The following is a 19,551-nucleotide window of genomic DNA, read 5'->3' as shown; positions in this document are numbered from 1 at the left end:
GCAACAAAAACGAGATTTTCTATTGGACAAATTCAGGTAGGTCGCGCTCGTTTCATTCCGTTTGCTTTCGTTTAAGAAACGTTTTGCAACTGAATTGGCGTAATGAATATGCCCCTGAGTCCAGTCGCGACGCTTGGTCCTAAAGCCCACGTTGAGCATGTCCATCCCTGGTCCATCTATTTATTTTGCTGTCAAATTTGGTCCATGCTCTGTGAGTCTGGATACTTCGACATGTTCAAATAGCCCTGCTTTGACTGTACATATTATCTTATTTTTTATTATTATTTTTTATCACTGAAGAAAATAATGTGTAAGTGCACAGTCAGTATGTGATTCCACTCCAGAACTGTAGATGGTAGTAATGCACTAAACGTTGATTTAGCGTGGAGACGCGTACCAGAGGCAGATCCCAGATTATTTCCCTTTCTTTACTGCTTCCTCAGGTCTTTGTCTCCGCCCAAATAAATATTTCCAGAGGAAATTCCTGAGTTCTGTGACAGAAAAAAAGAGAGGAACGCACCTACATTCATGTGTTTATTGTAATGATAACGGTAAGAATACGTGCGGTTTGTTATGACCTTTGTAATGTGTCTGATTATGTGTCCCTCATGAGTGGTTTCTTCAGTATCTAGCCAGAGAGATGGCTTTGATCTTTACTACGATGTGGCTGGCTGGCTGGCTAGTTACAGTAGATCAGTGTATTTAGTTGCTGTATATAGGGAAATATCACCGTGTAGCCATCATGTAAGTGAACCTGGTATGGACAGACCAGAGCCATCTATTGCGTGCCAACATGAAGCATATCTATGGGCCAACAACATCCATAGACTATGGCTCTATGGCTTGACTAGTGTGCAGTGTACAAGCAGACAGAATCCAAATAAATGCATGATGTCTGATCTATATAATGTCTCTCTCTGGTTCTTAGATGTCTGTGGAGTGGAGGCTGGGGGCCAGGCTGGTGCCCTGCTGTGTGTGGTTGTGTCTGGGGCTGCTGTGTCTCCTGTCCACCCTGCCCTGTTCCTGGTCCCAGGACCCCCTTTACGTTGGCGACCCCATGGATATTGGGGACCCCATGGATGCAGATCGGGGTGCCTTCCAGCCGCAGAGTGCCCTGTCTGACATGGAGTTCTCTTCCATTGCTTCCTACCGCGGCCCCGGCAACAATGACTCACGTGGCAACAAGGAGCTGCCCATCCTGTTGTGGTGGAGTGCAGGACTCTTCCCTCATTTCCCCGGAGACACAGAACGCATCGACTGTCACTCCTCCTCCTGTCTGGTCACACGCAATAGGAAGGTCTGTGGTTCTAGTATTATAGCTTGGTCTTCCAGTGGTTTTTTTATTTTGTGTGTTATCTTAGCCTGGTCCTAGATCTGTTTGTGCTGTTTTGCCAACTCCTATGGCTATGGCCATTGTCACACCAACATATCTGTGACCAGGCTAGTGTTATCTTTGTGATCTGTTAATACACGTTGTTTATAATATGTTATTAATAATAGCCCTGTCTTTTTCATGACCATGGATTTCCGTTTGTATTGACAGCAATGTGGATATGAATAAACTGGAACCATCCTGATCTCTACAGGTTCAACTGTACCGACGCACCTCCTCCATCATCTTCTATGGGACAGACTTCAGGGCCTACGAGGCTCCTCTTCCCAGACCCTCTCACCAGACCTGGGCCTTATTCCACGAGGAGTCCCCCATGAACAACTACGTCCTGTCCCACAGCCCAGGCATCAGGCTGTTTAACTACACAGGTACAGGGAGACAATGTGTCATCTCTTATCTTGTGTAAATAAATTAAAGGGTACTTGGAGCCAACAATCGCTCACATAAAAAAATTAAGCCTGCGTCCCAAATAGCACCCTATTCCATATATATTGCACTACTTTTGACCAGTGCACATAGGGCTCTATCTAGGGAATAGAGTATTATTTGGGACGTAGCCTCAAACAAAGGCCAGCACTCACTTGAATGAATATAAGTTGCAATCAAAGCTTTGTTTTAATTTAATTTTTCTCATAGCAACATGTCTTAACAGACCAAACACTCCCTATGTTCAACTCCACAGCCACCTTCAGGAGGGGCTCAGACTACCCTCTGACCCTGCAGTGGTTGCCCTCCCTGGGATACCTGCTCCAACCCGTAGCCGTGTCTCTGGAGCAGAAGAACCACTGGAGGAGAGAGGGCCTGGCCCCAATCATGTACATGCAGTCACACTGTGATGTCCCCTCTGACAGGGACAGATACGTACAGAAACTCATGAAGTACATAGAGGTACAGTGGTATGGAATGTGTTCCCTCCTAGCCTAGATGTTTTGATATAAAGGAATGTTGTCTGGTTTTTATTGTTGTATCCCATGATTTGGTGGACTGGCAACCATTTGTGTGAGTTGAGCCCTCTACCCTAGTCCTAACTTTTCTCCCAAATACCTCTTTCTTTGTCCCCTGTTCCCCCACCCACTGTCTCTCTATATTTATTTATCTTTCACTCTCTCGCCCCCCCTCCCTCCCTCCAGGTGGACTCATATGGAAAATGTCTGAACAATAAGCCCCTCCCCCAGTACCTGGAGGACACAAGCACGGCCACAGGGGAGGACGCCGGCTTCATGAGCTTCACAGCACGCTACAAGTTCCACCTGGCCCTGGAGAACGGCCTGTGTCAGGTGAGTGAGTGAGTGAGTGAGTGAGTGAGTGAGTGAGTGAGTGAGTGAGTGAGTGAGTGAGTGAGTGAGTGAGTGAGTGAGAGAGAGAGAGAGAGAGTGAGACAGAGACAGAGACAGAGAGAGAGAGAAATACTAAATTAATGATTTTATCGTTGTTTTAGACATCCTTTATGTTTTATTATTTTATTAATCTCTCTTATACAATAGGAACTTAATGGTGAATAATGTATTGTGTCATTTTGGAGTCACTTTTATTTTAATTTAACTTCCTGCTTACTTTCATAGCGAATTGCCTTTAATTGTTTTCGTCTCTTTCATTTCATTGTTGTAAAGCATGTTTGATTTTAAATGTACTTTAAATAAAGTTGGATTTAATTTGATTTCCTCCAGGACTACATGACAGAGAAGCTATGGCGGCCTCTCCACCAGGGCTGTGTACCAGTCTACCGCGGCTCCTCCTCAGTAGCCAACTGGATGCCCAACGACCACTCTGTCATCCTTATCGATGACTTCCCATCACCTCAGGACCTAGCCAAGTTCCTCAAGGCGCTGGATGAGAACGATGAAGAGTATGCTAAGTATTTAGAGTTTAAGAAGCCGAGCCGTGTTACCAACGTTGGCCTGTTGGAGGCACTGGAGAGCAGGGAGTGGGGCGTGAACGACATGAGCAAACCCAACTACCTCAACGGCTTCGAGTGCTATGTCTGTGACCAGGAAAATACCAGACTGGCAGCTGAACGGGCTTATAGGAAAGCCCCAGAGAAGAGCCCGCCCCCCCAGCCTAAGATGGCCAATAATTCTCATATGGGATGTCCTCTACCCAGCCCAGGGTTTGGAGACATTCAGGACCTACACACCAATGACAGGTAGGCACCACCAGCCTCTGAAATGAAGGGCTTTGTTCTTTGTATAAATTGCTTTACCCTTATAAGTGTAGTACTTTATGACAGTGTACTGTTTGCAATGAGAGATATTCCTCCGTTGAGTGAGTGTCTTAACATCACAAGCGTTTTTCTCCTAACATTTCAGAAACTGCTGTGCTTATTAGCCTTATTTATTAGTGTGTGTTTTTTCAGCTGGGTCCAGATGTGGCCCCAGGACTACTGGCAGAGCCTAGATCAGGCTGAAGGATTGGAGTCTCTCATCAGACATAACGAGTCGGACCCTGCACTGCTCTGGCATCACATCCAGGAGATGGCTATGAGGAGGGCCAGAGGAGGACAGGCATAACTAGTCGAACCCTGCACTGCTGAGGAACCACATACAGGAGGAGAGCCAGAGGTAACTGAGAAAGTTCCTTATTGACTGAAAGAGGACAAGGAAAGAAAGCCATCTATTTGGACATGTCCAGAGACTTGCACCCCTAAACCAGTGAGTGGGGCAAACCAGAGAGATATGGACCAGCAATGCTTGGAGAATCTACCACAATGTTAATTAACTGTTACTGAACTAGAGAAGATGAACTGTTACTGAACTAGAGAAGCTCAACTGTTACTGAACTAGAAGATGTACAAAAAAATTATAATACATAATTGTTTTAAAATGCCATCCACTTGAGGTGTCTGGTAGCCGTATCTGTGGTACCAAAGGGCCTAATGTATGTCAAAGTTACAGTAGATGTTTTTTTTTACCCCTCTCTGCAATGAAAACCTTTGTGCAATATATTTGATCTTGTTCTATAGGTCTCAAACCTGTCGCCATAACTGCCTTTTTCGACAATCTTTGCAACACTCAATCATGTACAACATTTTTTATACTCTATATTTATATCATGTTTATGTATATCTGTTTTATTGTTTATTGACAGAAAAAGCATAAGACAATTAAAAATGAAAATGTGAAAAAAATATATATTATAGTTATTTACTTTGCATAGTCAAGCCTGAAAGTAGAAAATTGTACCCAACTGCTAATCTACAGAGCCAGTTCCCAGTTAAATATTTTCATTACATAATCATATTTAGAGACTTTTACATACAGTTCCTTCATATTTCACAATAAATTCACCAAGTTACGACATTAAAAGGTCCAATGAAGCCGTTTTTAATCGCAATATCAAACCATTTCTAGGTAATTAAGTACCTCACTGTGATTATTTTCAATTAAAATGGTCAAAAAGAAATAAAAATAGCTTTTAAACAACAAGCAATTTCTCGAAAAATAATTTAGCTGAGAGTCTGAGTGAGAGTCCTAACTGGACGAGCCTAATGGGAAGGATATGTAACATGAAAACTAGTTGTTATTCGCAATACTACCTGGTGATGCCGCCAGGCAGGCCAAAACTCCTCCCACCAAAACAGGCTGACATCTTTGGCGCTTACACACTTAAATGGAATTATCATAATTTTCACAATTTCGCAGTATTATTCCAACCTCATAGCGTGGAAATACAGTATATGTAAAACACAGGAAAATCACATTTCTGACTGCACTGGACCTTTAAGAAAAAAAATATAAAAAAATAATAAAGTGTTCATTAATTTGGACGGAAGACAATATCAGTAATATGATCATATTATTCTCTTTACCAACCCTAAACCACAGAATAACTTCCATAGTGTTCCAGTGTTAACCTCATGCAATTCAGTAGGATCCATACAAAGGTATGAAAACAAAATCTCACACATGGAAATTCATGTCAAACTCAAGGTGCAGTGTCCCTGTCTGTTAGCAGACGACAGGTCTTGATTGGGTGAGAGCAGTTAAATCAGCCATCCAGTCTTGTCACCTCTGTGGCCATGAAGGAAAAGAGACAAGGAGACAAGGAAAGGAAGCATCCTAGAAGACGTTGCCATAGCAGCTCTCACAGTGGACAGTCCCTTTGTGCAGGAACATGTTGAACAGAAAGTCTCCCATTGGCTTACTGCAAACACCACACTGCAACAACAACAACATAGCATATTGTTAATGTAACACAGCCAAGACTATATGAAGGCTTCAGCTTAGTTCTAGTCTGCAATAATTTTACCTGCGAGCAACACTGCTGCTATACCACTGAAACAAACACTTTTACCACTACCGCAGCCACCACAGCTGATACAGGGTCAAAGTGTATAACCTATAACATGATTGTAACCAGAGTATAACATATAACCTGTTGATAACCAGGCTTAGTTACCTTGAAGCAGGCCGAGTGACAGGAGATGTTGAGGTGCTCGATGGTGATCTTGGCATCGTTGCCCACCTGCTCTCCACAGTACGTACAGGCAGACGTCGTAGTAGTCCTAGGGGAGGGGGGAGGGGGGGTGTTCAGCATGGGACACAGCTCTATTCGGTCAAAGCCTGTATCTACATGTTTCCAGCCAAGGCATTACAAAATGGCATGTGTGTCCAAGGTTATTATAGTTTTGTGATTTAATATTAGTTTTAATTTCTATTAGTATTCATATTTTTTGGGAAATTCAGTTTAGTTTCAGTTAGTCTTCAGACTTGATTTACTCATCTTTATTTAGTTTGTTTGATAAAAATGTTTCTATATTATTTAGTTTTAGTTTTAGTCAGGGCCGGTCCTTGTCGTTCTGCCTGGCTAGGCAAGACCAAAAAATGCAGCCCCCAAAAAACTAGAATACTCCCAGTAAGCAAAATGATGTTGAAAAGACGTGTAAAATAGGTATTTTCCAGACGTTGAAGTTAGGTTCTGAATAAAAGGTGAAAATAAATTTTCAGTACGTTTAAAATACATATATACACTACCGTTCAAAAGTTTGGGGTCACTTAGAAATGTCTTCGTTTTCTAAAGAAAAGCAATTTTTTTATCCATTTTTAAAATAACATCAAATTGATCAGAAATACAGTGTAGACATTGTTAATGTTTTAAATGGCTATTGTAGCTGGAAACGGCTGATTTTTTAAATGGAATATCTACATAGGCGTATAGAGGCCCATTATCAGCAACCATCAGTCCTGTGTTCCAATGGCACGTTGTGTTTGCTAATCCAAGTTTATAATTTTTGGTTCTGAATAAAAGTTGAAAATACGTAATTTATAGACGTCTATGTTTGGGCCAAATAAAGGCTGGTCCAGACCGGACAAAATCTGAACCAAACATAGACGTCTATATTGGTTCAGATTTTGTCTGGACCGGACCAAAAACCAATGTCCGTGGATGTGGAAATCAAGGCCGGTCCAGACTGCACCAAAAAAAGATTTCCAAAAGGCATCAGTGTCGGCCCGTGCTTACTGAGGTGTAGCCTACAGTGTTGCCTGAAATTGAATTTTATGAATGTCCTTCCATGTGAGGCCTACTGTTTGTAAAACAGGTGTTGCATTGGCTTTACTAGTCCTGATTCCTGTAAATAATCAATTTGGCTATTTAAGCTCTGAATATCAGCTACCCAACTTTATCAGGAGTTATCCTGGGCCTATTTGCAATGTATTTACACAGCAGGAAATGCAGAAGTATTTTCTTTTTCGCTATGATCAGCTTGTCAAAAATGTACGGATACAAACTAGAAACCACTGATCATGACAATGGGGTGAAACTCCTGGACAACAGTTGTGATTGTCCATTCCATATTGTCCATTTTACTTTGACCCATCCTGTTTTTAAGATATGTTGTTTGTTAACATGACAGCACATTTCTTTATTTGATTGGGCGCCGTTTAGGTTAGGCTATTCATTTAGATCGGAGAAACCTGCATGATGTAAAAAGTGTCTGTGTCATTACATTGTCATACATTTTATCTCCAGCCTGTAGGCCACATCTTCCTCTTTCTACCATATCCTATATCTGCTACATGATTTATGTTAGATGTTTTTTTTTGACGGAACGTTGGTGGTGCATGGCAGCGAAGCGTCTCTCCAACTGCACCCTGGAGAAACGCCCCTTTGACAAAGTGGGCACTTTTTATCACAGGGCGGCATCAGCGCTCACCTAAAAAGGCCATATGCCACTGGTTGAGAGAAATTGTCATTGGGCAGAATTATGTTTGGTTTTATGTGTTTGTCGGTCAGTTTAGCTCAGAAAATGCCGCCCTCATCAATCTGCCGCCTAATCCTGCCTAATGAGCTGGCCGGCCGTGGTCTTAGTGTTTTAGGGACAGAAAGCTTATGTGTCACTTCCTGCCACTGGGAGGCAATAATACATTAGGTGATGGGCCAGGACCATAGACTTGGATAGACGTAACATCTCTGTATCTGTGTCATGATGGCGTCTGTGAGAACATGGGTAGCACCATTGAGGCCGTCTCCATCTTGAAATAGTACATTTTCTTGTTCACAAGTAAAATTAATTGGCTGATCACGCCTGTTGACCTGGCTGTCACGACTCCAACCGGGTCATCAGGTCATGCCAACAGGGTCATCAGGAGGGATCAGCCAATGAAGTTGGAAGTCCCGCCCAGTTGACTAAATCAAAATGGAGAAAATCCTCAATGGCGCTGCCCATGCTAACACAGGTTTTTGGCCACTACAGGCCTCCATACAACACCTTGGCCAGGACATACTGTAGGATTGGTTAGGTTTAAATATTAAAACAATCCTAATGTGACTTGGATTGAAAGGACAAACGCCTAGACTGGTGCAAGAAATATGGTGGAAGGAAACGCTCTTGCCGATGTTTACACCAATCCAATGCTTTTTTAACTTTAGTAGTAGATGTAAGAAAAATCAAGTACCTTTACCGTTATCTGACAGAAAGAGAGAGGAAAAATCAACAAAGGAAGTCATGGCACATTTGACATATTTATGTAATATTATACATGGATAAACAGCCATCCTTGCCTGCCAGAACTGGAGACTCTGTAAACATGGCCCCCCTTTAACTCTTCCAGGTATTTCCGCAGCTCACACAGGGCACTTAATGCCCTGCCAGGTTGACCCTCCGGCTGGACAGTGACCTCAGACACAGTCTTCGATGCAAGGAAGCTATTTTTCTGATGCACTGTGGTCGAGATGCTTGCTGGATTCATCTTGCTGGCATCTTACTGGGGTCCTGCTGCTCCACGGCTGTACTCTCTGATTTGCTGAAGTACAAAAGACTCTGCTTCCCTCATCAGTGGCTCCATCTCTGTTGAGCGAAGTGCCAGAGACACTGTTGGGTCCATCAGGCAAACTGCTGCAGGGGTTGGATCGAAGTTGGCTGCCAGAGGATTCAGTATGCATGTGAAGTGCTCACGCAGTGACTTCAGGAGGACCTGTGCCAACTGTTTTGCAATAGTAGCAACTGCAAGTGTGCCTCAAGGTTGAGAAGGCACGGCACCACATCAGACAGTGACTGGCTGTCAGTTTGAAGTTGGTCGTGTGGACGGCTCCAGCAACTTCACACACAGTTCTAGCTTGGCCCAGTCACGCTCCGTGCTCGCCCTCTGATTTCTTCCCTGTTAGCTAGTGATAGTGATGCACAAGCTAGGCCTATTTGAAACATTGACATCTACTGGAAGCTTTTACCCGCCAGATTCAGAAGCTCGAAAAACCCATTTGGAAAAAAAGCTTAAAAACCCCATTTGATTTTTGCACAAGGTTAAGAAGAAAACAACTAAAACTAAACATAATTTGATGTTTTTTTGTTTTTTTTTGTTTTTTGCAGTCAAAGATAGTCACAGTATAGTTTTAGTTTTTCAAATATTTTTCGTTGAAATAGTTATTTCAGTTTACTAAATAGTTTTTCCACCTTTAGTTTTAGTTTACTATAATAACCTTGGTGTCCATACCACTTCTATTTGGTGTTTGCCGATCTGAAGGAACCGGATAGGTGTAAGCAATAAAGTTTGATTTGAATATGTTGATGATCCCACTCCACCCAGCTAGCGTTGTAGCTTCCTTCTGCCGTGTTGATCACACCTATCTGGGTTCCTTCTGCCGTGTTGATCACACCTATCTGGGTTCCTTCTGCCGTGTTGATCACACCTATCTGGGTTCCTTCTGCCGTGTTGATCACACCTATCCCTTCTGCCGTTGATCACACCTATCTGGCTTCCTTCGCCGTGTGTCACACTTGTCCTTCTGCCGTGTTGATCACACCTATCTGGGTTCCTTCTGCCGTGTTGATCACACCTATCTGGGTTCCTTCTGCCGTGTTGATCACACCTATCTGGGTCCCTTCTGCCGTGTTGATCACACCTATCTGGGTTCCTTCTGCTGTGTTGATCACACCTATCTGGGTTCCTTCTGCCGTGTTGATCACACCTATCTGGGTCCCTTCTGCCGTGTTGATCACACCTATCTGGGTTCCTTCAGATTTGAACAACAAGGGCCTAGGAGTTGTTTTCAATGGAGGAGTGGACAAAGTATTGTTACCTGGTGGAAGAGGAGGGGCTGCTGTTGGAATGGCTGCTAGAACTAGACGTTACATAGTCAGGATCGTCTCTAGTGTTGTGCTTGGTTAGGTCTGTAGCGTTCACATACTCCTTCAGGTACACAAAACACCTGAGAGAGGAGAGAGAGGCAATAAAATGGAGAAAGAGAGAGGCAATGAAATGGAGAGAGAGAGGCAATGAAATAGAGAGAGAGGCAATGAAATGGAGAGAGAGAGGCAATGAAATAGAGAGAGAGGCAATGAAATGGAGAGAGAGGCAATGAAATGGAGAGAGAGGCAATGAAATGGAGAGAGAGGCAATGAAATGGAGAGAGAGAGAGGCAATGAAATGGAGAGAGAGAGGCAATGAAATAGAGAGAGAGGCAATGAAATGGAGAGAGAGGCAATGAAATGGAGAGAGAGGCAATGAAATGGAGAGAGAGAGAGGCAATGAAATGGAGAGAGAGAGGCAATGAAATAGAGAGAGAGGCAATGAAATGGAGAGAGAGGCAATGAAATGGAGAGAGAGAGAGAGAGGCAATAAAATGGAGAAAGAGAGGCAATGAAATAGAGAGAGAGGCAATGAAATGGAGAGAGAGAGAGGCAATGAAATGGAGAGAGAGAGGCAATGAAATAGAGAGAGAGGCAATGAAATAGAGAGAGAGAGGCAATGAAATAGAGAGAGAGAGAAGAGCGGTAGAAGGTTGAGAGAGACTTATTGTAACCATCACAAATAGTAACCATCACTACTAGGCTAATGTTTATAACTCACTGTACTTCTAAAGTTATACCCCCATCCTTCTCATGATTCACTCACTTATTGGACTCAGTGTCTGGTGACTTGGGTCTCTGGTTGGCAGAACTGTCCAAGGTCCTGGAGTAGGAAATAAAACTGTATATCAGATGATGTGTTATTATGGGTCAAATAGAACATAGCAGAGAAATGGAATGGGACAGAAAAACACAGGACAGGCTATACTGGTATGTCTGTAAGTAGTACCAGAGAGGCTTAATACAGAGCTCAACATAACAGTCAGAGGTAACCTTAGATCCAGTACAGAGAGCTAATACAGCTGCTTTGGCCTAAATCTCTTAAATGGGTCCCCCTATTACCACCATTACGATATTACACATTCACCAGGTACTGAACAGGTAAGACTAGTGGATAACGACTAGTGCTATGAACTCACAGTTTCTCCTGGATAACCTGTATGTACTATGACCCTGACAGTTTCTTCTGGATAACCTGTATGTACTATGACCCTGACAGTTTCTCCTGGATAACCTGTATGTACTATGACCCTGACAGTTTCTCCTGGATAACCTGTATGTACTATGACCCTGACAGTTTCTCCTGGATAACCTGTATGTACTATGACCCTGACAGTTTCTCCTGGATAACCTGTATGTGCTATGACCCTGACAGTTTCTCCTGGATAACCTGTATGTACTATGACCCTGACAGTTTCTCCTGGATAACCTGTATGTACTATGACCCTGACAGTTTCTCCTGGATAACCTGTATGTACTATGACCCTGACAGTTTCTCCTGGATAACCTGTATGTGCTATGACCCTGACAGTTCCTCCTGGATAACCTGTATGTACTATGACCCTGACAGTTTCTCCTGGATTACCTGTATGTACTATGACCCTGACAGTTTCTCCTGGATAACCTGTATGTGCTATGACCCTGACAGTTTCTCCTGGATAACCTGTATGTACTATGACCCTGACAGTTTCTCCTGGATAACCTGTATGTACTATGACCCTGACAGTTTCTCCTGGATAACCTGTATGTACTATGACCCTGACAGTTTCTCCTGGATAACCTGTATGTACTATGACCCTGACAGTTTCTCCTGGATAACCTGTATGTACTATGACCCTGACAGTTTCTCCTGGATAACCTGTATGTACTATGACCCTGACAGTTTCTCCTGGATAACCTGTATGTACTATGACCCTGACAGTTTCTCCTGGATAACCTGTATGTACTATGACCCTGACAGTTTCTCCTGGATAACCTGTATGTACTATGACCCTGACAGTTTCTCCTGGATAACCTGTATGTACTATGACCCTGACAGTTTCTCCTGGATAACCTGTATGTACTATGACCCTGACAGTTTCTCCTGGATAACCTGTATGTACTATGACCCTGACAGTTTCTCCTGGATAACCTGTATGTACTATGACCCTGACAGTTTCTCCTGGATAACCTGTATGTACTATGACCTCACAGTTTCTCCTGGATAACCTGTATGTGCTATGACCTCACAGTTTCTCCTGGATAACCTGTATGTACTATGACCCTGACAGTTTCTCCTGGATAACCTGTATGTACTATGACCTCACAGTTTCTCCTGGATAACCTGTATGTACTATGACCCTGACAGTTTCTCCTGGATAACCTGTATGTACTATGACCCTGACAGTTTCTCCTGGATATACCTTTAGTACCCCCAATATCACACGTATTTGGTTTCCTATCTTACTACCAATAGATTCCTTACTATCATAGAGTCCATAACTTAGGTATCTCCAACTACAACATGCATTAGGTTTCCTTACCACAGCAGCAAAGAGAATGTTGTAAAGATGTTAGATTAAAGCGGACAATGGGAAGGTATGCTATGACAGACATGAGGGAAACAATGAAGAGATATTAAGATGTTGCTGTGTAAGACATAACATGACACACTCACCGGTCCATTGAAGGCTCTGGGTCTCTGTGATGGAGAGACAGTAATATCAGTCAGAGCATCCACTTCTAGAAATTGTCTTTCAATTGCCAACAACCGTCTTCACACTGGGCACAAACGTCTATTCCACGTTGGTTCAACATCATTTCATTGACATTATGTGGAAACAACATTGATTCAACCAGTGTGTTGACAGTGGGTTCTCATCCAAGTCTCTAACTTGTAACTTCTTCTTCTAACTTGTCCCTTCATCTTCTTCTAACTTGTCCCTTCATCTTCTTCTAACTTGTCCATTCTTCTTCTTCTTCTAACTTGTCCCTTCTTCTAACTTGTCTCTTCTTCTTCTTCTAACTTGTCCCTTCTTCTAACTTGTCCCTTCTTCTAACTTGTCCCTTCTTCTAACTTGTCCCTTCTTCTTCTTCTAACTTGTCCCTTCTTCTTCTTCTAACTTGTACCTTCTTCTTCTTCTAACTTGTCCCTTCTTCTTCTTCTTCTTCTTCTAACGTGTCCCTTCTTCTTCTTCTAACTTGTCCCTTCTTCTTCTTCTAACTTGTCCCTTCTTCTTCTTCTTCTAACTCGTCCCTTCTTCTTCTTCTTCTAACTTCGTCCCTTCTTCTTCTTCTTCTAACTCGTCCCTTCTTCTTCTTCTTCTTCTTCTTCTTCTTCTTCTTCTTCTTCTTCTTCTTCTTCTTCTTCTTCTTCTTCTTCTTCTTCTTCTTCTTCTTCTTCTTCTTCTTCTTCTTCTTACTTGTCCCTTCTTCTTCTTCTTCTTCTAACTTGTCCCTTCTTCTAACTTGTCCCTTCTTCTTCTTCTTCTTCTAACTTGTCCCTTCTTCTTCTTCTAACTTGTCCCTTCTTCTTCTTCTAACTTGTCCCTTCTTCTTCTTTTTAACTTGTCCCTTCTTCTTCTTCTTCTAACTTGTCCCTTCTTCTTCTTCTAACTTGTCCCTTCTTCTTCTTTTAACTTGTCCATTCTTCTTCTTCTTTTAACTTGTCCCTTCTTCTTCTTCTTCTTCTTCTAACTTGTCCCTTTTTCTTCTAACTTGTCCCTTCTTCTTCTAACTTGTCCCTTCTTCTTCTTCTAACTTGTCCCTTCTTCTTCTAACTTGTCCCTTCTTCTAACTTGTCCCTTCTTCTTCTTCTAACTTGTCCCTTCTTCTTCCTCTAACTTGTCCCTTCTTCTTCCTCTAACTTGTCCCTTCTTCTTCCTCTAACTTGTCCCTTCTTCTTCCTCTAACTTGTCCCTTCTTCTTCCTCTAACTTGTCCCTTCTTCTTCTTTTAACTTGTCCATTCTTCTTCTTCTTTTAACTTGTCCCTTCTTCTTCTTCTTCTTCTTCTAACTTGTCCCTTTTTCTTCTAACTTGTCCCTTCTTCTTCTAACTTGTCCCTTCTTCTAACTTGTCCATTCTTCTTCTAACTTGTCCCTTCTTCTTCTTCTAACTTGTCCCTTCTTCTTCTTCTAACTTGTCCCTTCTTCTTCTTCTAACTTGTCCCTTCTTCTAACTTGTCCATTCTTCTTCTAACTTGTCCCTTCTTCTTCTTCTAACTTGTCCCTTCTTCTTCCTCTAACTTGTCCCTTCTTCTTCCTCTAACTTGTCCCTTCTTCTTCCTCTAACTTGTCCCTTCTTCTTCCTCTAACTTGTCACTTCTTCTTCTAACTTGTCACTTCTCAACTGTGATGCTAAGCTGTATGTCTCCGTATAAAGAGGGACTGTCCAATAGTCAACCAGCTAGCCTTTCTGATGTCTAAGAAACACACTTAGCTCTGTGTTCTTGTCCATGTTTCTTTAACATTACTTTAATCACTTCTCATCTGTAGTAAGCTACGTATGCCTCCTTCTGCCAGTCGTTCCCCCTTCCAGAGGGTATGTAGGTGAATGGCAGGGATTATGTTTCTCTGGCTGCTTTACTGGCTAAGAAAGGTGTGGTCTGACACTTCTTTACTACAGTGTTACCTTACCTTACCTTACCTTACCTCACCTTACCTGACCGACCTCTCCTCTCCTCCCCTTCTAGTCATACTGCAGTTAACCATTACCTCACTCACTCTTTCTTTCTTTTGATCTCTCGCTCTCTTTGGTCTCTCTCTCATTCTCTCTCTCATTCTCTCTCTGGTATTTCCTCCCTCTCTCTCCTTCCTCTCTCTCTCTCTGACATGCTTCTAACATGATGTTAGTCAATGATTAAAGACTGTGTTATAATATAAACATTTAAATAGGACCAATAAGTCCTATAGGGGTTGTAATATAAAAAAGGTCATACCTCTCCTCCTTCTCTTGATTGACAGTAGGTGCACTCCATCTATCCCATGGTGAATCACTCTCAGATGACCTACAACACACACACACACAAACAAACACAAACCATTAAGACATCATACATACCACTCCCATAGGAAGACACAGTAACATCATGTACATAGTGATGGATGTAAAGAGATCCGTTTACTAGAGATGTAAGGGAAAGTGGTAACAGGTTCATATCTGAACTATATCCTATATACAGCAGCACCCATTCACTATATGTTCTGGTTCACTGGGCTGAGGGTGTTACTGATGGAGGATATAGAAAGGGGCTGAGGGTGTTACTGATGGAGGATATAGAAAGAGGCTGAGGGTGTTACTGATGGAGGATATAAAGGGGCTGAGGGTGTTACTGATGGAGGATATAGAAAGAGGCTGAGGGTGTTACTGATGGAGGATATAGAAAGAGGCTGAGGGTGTTACTGATGGAGGATATAGAAAGGGGCTGAGGGTGTTACTGATGGAGGATATAGAAAGAGGCTGAGGGTGTTACTGATGGAGGATATAGAAAGAGGCTGAGGGTGTTACTGATGGAGGATATAGAAAGAGGCTGAGGGTGTTACTGATGGAGGATATAGAAAGAGGCTGAGGGTGTTACTGATGGAGGATATAGAAAGAGGCTGAGGGTGTTACTGATGGAGGATATAGAAAGAGGCTGAGGGTGTTACTGATGGAGGACATAAAGGGGCTGAGGGTGTTACTGATGGAGGATATAGAAAGAGGCTGAGGGTGTTACTGATGGAGGATATAGAAAGAGGCTGAGGGTGTTACTGATGGAGGATATAGAAAGGGGCTGAGGGTGTTACTGATGGAGGATATAGAAAGAGGCTGAGGGTGTTACTGATGGAGGATATAGAAAGAGGCTGAGGGTGTTACTGATGGAGGATATAGAAAGAGGCTGAGGGTGTTACTGATGGAGGATATAGAAAGAGGCTGAGGGTGTTACTGATGGAGGATATAGAAAGAGGCTGAGGGTGTTACTGATGGAGGATATAGAAAGAGGCTGAGGGTGTTACTGATGGAGGATATAGAAAGAGGCTGAGGGTGTTACTGATGGAGGATATAGAAAGGGGCTGAGGGTGTTACTGATGGAGGATATAGAAAGGGGCTGAGGGTGTTACTGATGGAGGATATAGAAAGGGGCTGAGGGTGTTACTGATGGAGGATATAGAAAGAGGCTGAGGGTGTTACTGATGGAGGACATAGAAAGAGGCTGAGGGTGTTACTGATGGAGGATATAGAAAGAGGCTGAGGGTGTTACTGATGGAGGATATAGAAAGAGGCTGAGGGTGTTACTGATGGAGGATATAGAAAGGGGCTGAGGGTGTTACTGATGGAGGATATAGAAAGAGGCTGAGGGTGTTACTGATGGAGGATATAGAAAGAGGCTGAGGGTGTTACTGATGGAGGATATAGAAAGAGGCTGAGGGTGTTACTGATGGAGGATATAGAAAGAGGCTGAGGGTGGGTGTGAGGAGTGATTCAGTGCAGTGGTGTGTGTGCGTTTGATGCTTTAACAGAGACTTTGATAAAGAGGTGGCTTACTGTTTCTGAACCGTGTCCAGGGACACCTGTGGACTCTGCTCCTCAGGCTCTTCATCCTCACTGAAATGTAAAAACATAAAAGGATTTTAGTACTGGACGGATGGGTGGTTTGATGTGGGCTTGGTTAGGAGCTTGGGAGGTGGCAGTGTGGATGTATATAAGTGATGATCTGTGAGGAGGTACAGTATATCTAACATGGGGTCTCTCTCAGTAGACAGGTACAGTATACAGTGAGGGAAAAAAAGTATTTGATCCCCTGCTGATATCGTACGTTTGCCCAATAACAAAGAAATTATCAGTCTATAATTGTTATGGTAGGTTTATTTGAACAGTGAGAGACAGAATAACAACAAAAAAATCCAGAAAAACGCATGTCAAAAATGTTATAAATTGATTTGCATAATGAAGGAAATAAGTCCTCTGTAGCTCAGCTGGTAGAGCACGGCGCTTGTAACGCCAAGGTAGTGGGTTCGATCCCCGGGACCACCCATACACAAAAAAATAAATAATGTATGCACGCATGACTGTAAGTCGCTTTGGATAAAAGCGTCTGCTAAATGGCATATTATATTATTATATTATTATTTGACCCGTCTGCAAAACATGACTTAGTACTTGGTGGCAAAACCCTTGTTGGCAATCACAGAGGTCAGACGTTTCTTGTAGTTGGCCACCAGGTTTGCACACATCTCAGGGGGGATTTTGTCCCACTCCTCTTTGCAGATCTTCTCCAAGTCATTAAGGTTTCGAGGCTGACGTTTGGCAACTCGAACCTTCAGCTCCCTCCACAGTTTTTAAATGGGATTAAGGTCTGGAGACTGGCTAGGCCACTCCAGGACCTTAATATGCTTCTTCTTGAGCCACTCCTTTGTTGCCTTGGCCATGTGTTTTGGGTCATTGTCATGCTGGAATTTTGGTCTCATCTGACCACAACACTTTCACCCAGTTCTCCTCTGAATCATTCAGATGTTCATTGGCAAACTTCAGACGGCCCTGTATATGTGCTTTCTTGAGCAGGGGGACCTTGCGGGCGCTGCAGGATTTCAGTCCTTCACAGCGTAGTGTGTTACCAATTGTTTTCTTGGTGACTATGGTCCCAGCTGCCTTGAGATCATTGACAAGATCCTCCCGTGTAGTTCTGGGCTGATTCCTCACCGTTCTCATGATCATTGCAACTCCACGAGGTGAGATCTTGCATGGAGCCCCAGGCCGAGGGAGATTGACAGTTCTTTTGTGTTTCTTCCATTTGCGAATAATCACACCAACTTTTGTCACCTTCTCACCAAGCTGCTTGGCGATGGTCTTGTAGCCCATTCCAGCCTTGTGTAGGTCTGCAATCTTGTCCCTGACATCCTTGGACAGCTCTTTGGTCTTGGACATGGTGGAGAGTTTGGAATCTGATTGATTGATTGCTTCTGTGGACATGTCTCTTTTATACAGGTAACAAACTAAGATTAGGAGCACTCCCTTTAAGAGTGTGCTCCTAATCTCAGCTCGTTACCTGTATAAAAGACACCTGGGAGCCAGAAATCTTTCTGATTGAGAGGGGGTCAAATACTTATTTCCCTCATTAAAATGCAAATCAATTGATACAATTTTTGACATGCGTTTTTCTGGATTTTCTTGTTGTTATTCTGTCTCTCACTGTTCAAATAAACCTACCATTAAAATCATAGACTGATCATTTCTTTGTCAGTGGGCAAACGTACAAAATCAGCAGGGGATCAAATACTTTTTTCCCTCACTGTATCTAACATGTGGTCTCTCTCAGTAGACAGGTACAGTATATCTAACAGGGGGTCTCTCTCAGTAAACAGGTACAGTATATCTAACAGGTGGTCTCTCTCAGTAGACAGGTACAGTATATCTAACAGGTGGTCTCTCTCAGTAGACAGGTACAGTATATCTAACAGGGGGTTTCTCTCAGTAGACAGGTACAGTATATCTAACAGGTGGTCTCTCTCAGTAGACAGGTACAGTATATCTAACAGGTGGTCTCTCTCAGTAGACAGGTACAGTATATCTAACAGGTGGTCTCTCTCAGTAGGCAGGTACAGTATATCTAACAGGGGGTCTCTCTCAGTAGACAGGTACAGTATATCTAACAGGTGGTCTCTCTCAGTAGACAGGTACAGTATATCTAACAGGTGGTCTCTCTCAGTAGACAGGTACAGTATATCTAACAGGTGGTCTCTCTCAGTAGACAGGTACAGTATATCTAACAGGTGGTCTCTCTCAGTAGACAGGTACAGTATATCTCACCTGGAGTCAGTACTAGGGGTCGGACTGTCAGGGGACACTACCTCTGTCGAGACAATATCTCTGTTGAAATAATATCATTATATGTTATACTGTTAGAATTAAACACATTGAAGTAGTAGTAGTAGATTTATTAGTGGCAGGTCGTAGTAGTAGTAGTAGTAGTAGATTTAGTATCTCCCGACCCCCCCCCGTCTCAGCCTCCAGTATCTATGCTGCAATAGTGGGCTAGGGTCAGTCTGTTATATCTGGTGTTATTCTCCTGTCTTATCCAGTGTCCTGTGTGAATTTAAGTATGCTCCCTCTAATTCTCTCTCTCTCCCTCCCCTCCCGGAGGACCTGAGCCCTAGGACCATGCCTCAGGACTACCTGGCCTGATGACTCCTGGCTGTCCCCAGTCCACCTGGTCGTGCTGCTGCTCCAGTTCCCACTCTTCTACCTCTGGCTATGGAACCCTGACCTGACGTGCTACCTTGTCCCAGACCTGCTGTTTTCAACTCTCTCTCTCTACCACACCTGCTATTTCAACCTCTAAATGCCTGGCTATGAAAAGCCAACTGACATTTACTCCTGAGGTACTGACCTGTTGCAACGTTTGAACATCTTGGAGAAAAATCCGGCCTTAATGGCCATGTACTGTTATAATCTCCACCCGGCACAGCCAGAAGGGGACTGGCCACCCCTCAGAGCCTGGCTCTAGGTTTCTTTCTAGGTTTCTACCTTTCTAGGGAGTTTTTCCTAGCCACCGTGCTTCTACATCTGCATTGCTTGCTGTTTGGGGTTTTAGGCTGGGTTTCTGTATAGCACTTTGTGACATCTGCTGATGTAAAAAGG

At 43.1% G+C, this 19,551-nt stretch overlaps 2 protein-coding genes across 4 annotated transcripts in view; one reads left to right on the top strand and one right to left on the bottom strand.

Moving 5' to 3' along the window:
* The first annotated feature begins 407 nt into the window (after window positions 1-407).
* LOC121539209 (alpha-(1,3)-fucosyltransferase 11) lies at window positions 408-4,519 on the top strand. 2 transcript variants are annotated; one of them, XM_041847532.2, is made up of 7 exons: window positions 408-551; window positions 929-1,297; window positions 1,587-1,761; window positions 2,076-2,281; window positions 2,524-2,670; window positions 3,061-3,536; window positions 3,732-4,519. In XM_041847532.2, exons 1-7 carry the CDS (start codon window positions 543-545, stop codon window positions 3,898-3,900), a joined length of 1,551 nt encoding a protein of 516 aa, XP_041703466.2. In that variant the 5' UTR covers window positions 408-542; the 3' UTR covers window positions 3,901-4,519. The 2 variants fall into 2 exon arrangements, with proteins under 2 accessions (XP_041703466.2, XP_041703476.2); XM_041847542.2 differs by having other exon boundaries at window positions 409-551; window positions 3,747-4,519.
* The window catches only part of LOC121539219 (zinc finger protein 185), a 21,068-nt gene continuing 5,967 nt past the window's right edge, over window positions 4,451-19,551 (bottom strand). The window contains exons 5-12 of one of the 2 annotated variants that reach the window (XM_041847554.2): window positions 18,721-18,780; window positions 16,459-16,518; window positions 14,873-14,941; window positions 12,613-12,636; window positions 10,723-10,797; window positions 9,908-10,036; window positions 5,789-5,894; window positions 4,451-5,547 (exon numbers count right to left, since the gene is read on the bottom strand). In XM_041847554.2, coding sequence (XP_041703488.1) covers window positions 5,449-5,547; window positions 5,789-5,894; window positions 9,908-10,036; window positions 10,723-10,797; window positions 12,613-12,636; window positions 14,873-14,941; window positions 16,459-16,518; window positions 18,721-18,780 — 622 coding nt within the window. In that variant the 3' untranslated portion in view covers window positions 4,451-5,448. The remainder of the gene's footprint in view (window positions 5,548-5,788; window positions 5,895-9,907; window positions 10,037-10,722; window positions 10,798-12,612; window positions 12,637-14,872; window positions 14,942-16,458; window positions 16,519-18,720; window positions 18,781-19,551) is intronic. The other variant, XM_041847564.2, reaches the window with a different exon arrangement.

This window comes from Coregonus clupeaformis, chromosome 3 (genome assembly GCF_020615455.1).
Source record: "Coregonus clupeaformis isolate EN_2021a chromosome 3, ASM2061545v1, whole genome shotgun sequence".
NCBI classification, from domain to species: Eukaryota; Metazoa; Chordata; class Actinopteri; order Salmoniformes; family Salmonidae; genus Coregonus; species Coregonus clupeaformis.
Note: the sequence above shows the minus strand (reverse complement) of the source record. Positions and strands in the feature narration are given on the sequence as shown.

Excerpts from the sequence above, each read along its gene's own strand:
- LOC121539209 (XM_041847532.2), top strand. Across the intron at positions 2,671-3,060 it reads TGGAGAACGGCCTGTGTCAG|GACTACATGACAGAGAAGCT; the intron begins GTGAGTGAGTGA and ends GATTTCCTCCAG. Across the intron at positions 3,537-3,731 it reads GACCTACACACCAATGACAG|TGTGTGTTTTTTCAGCTGGG; the intron begins GTAGGCACCACC and ends CTTATTTATTAG.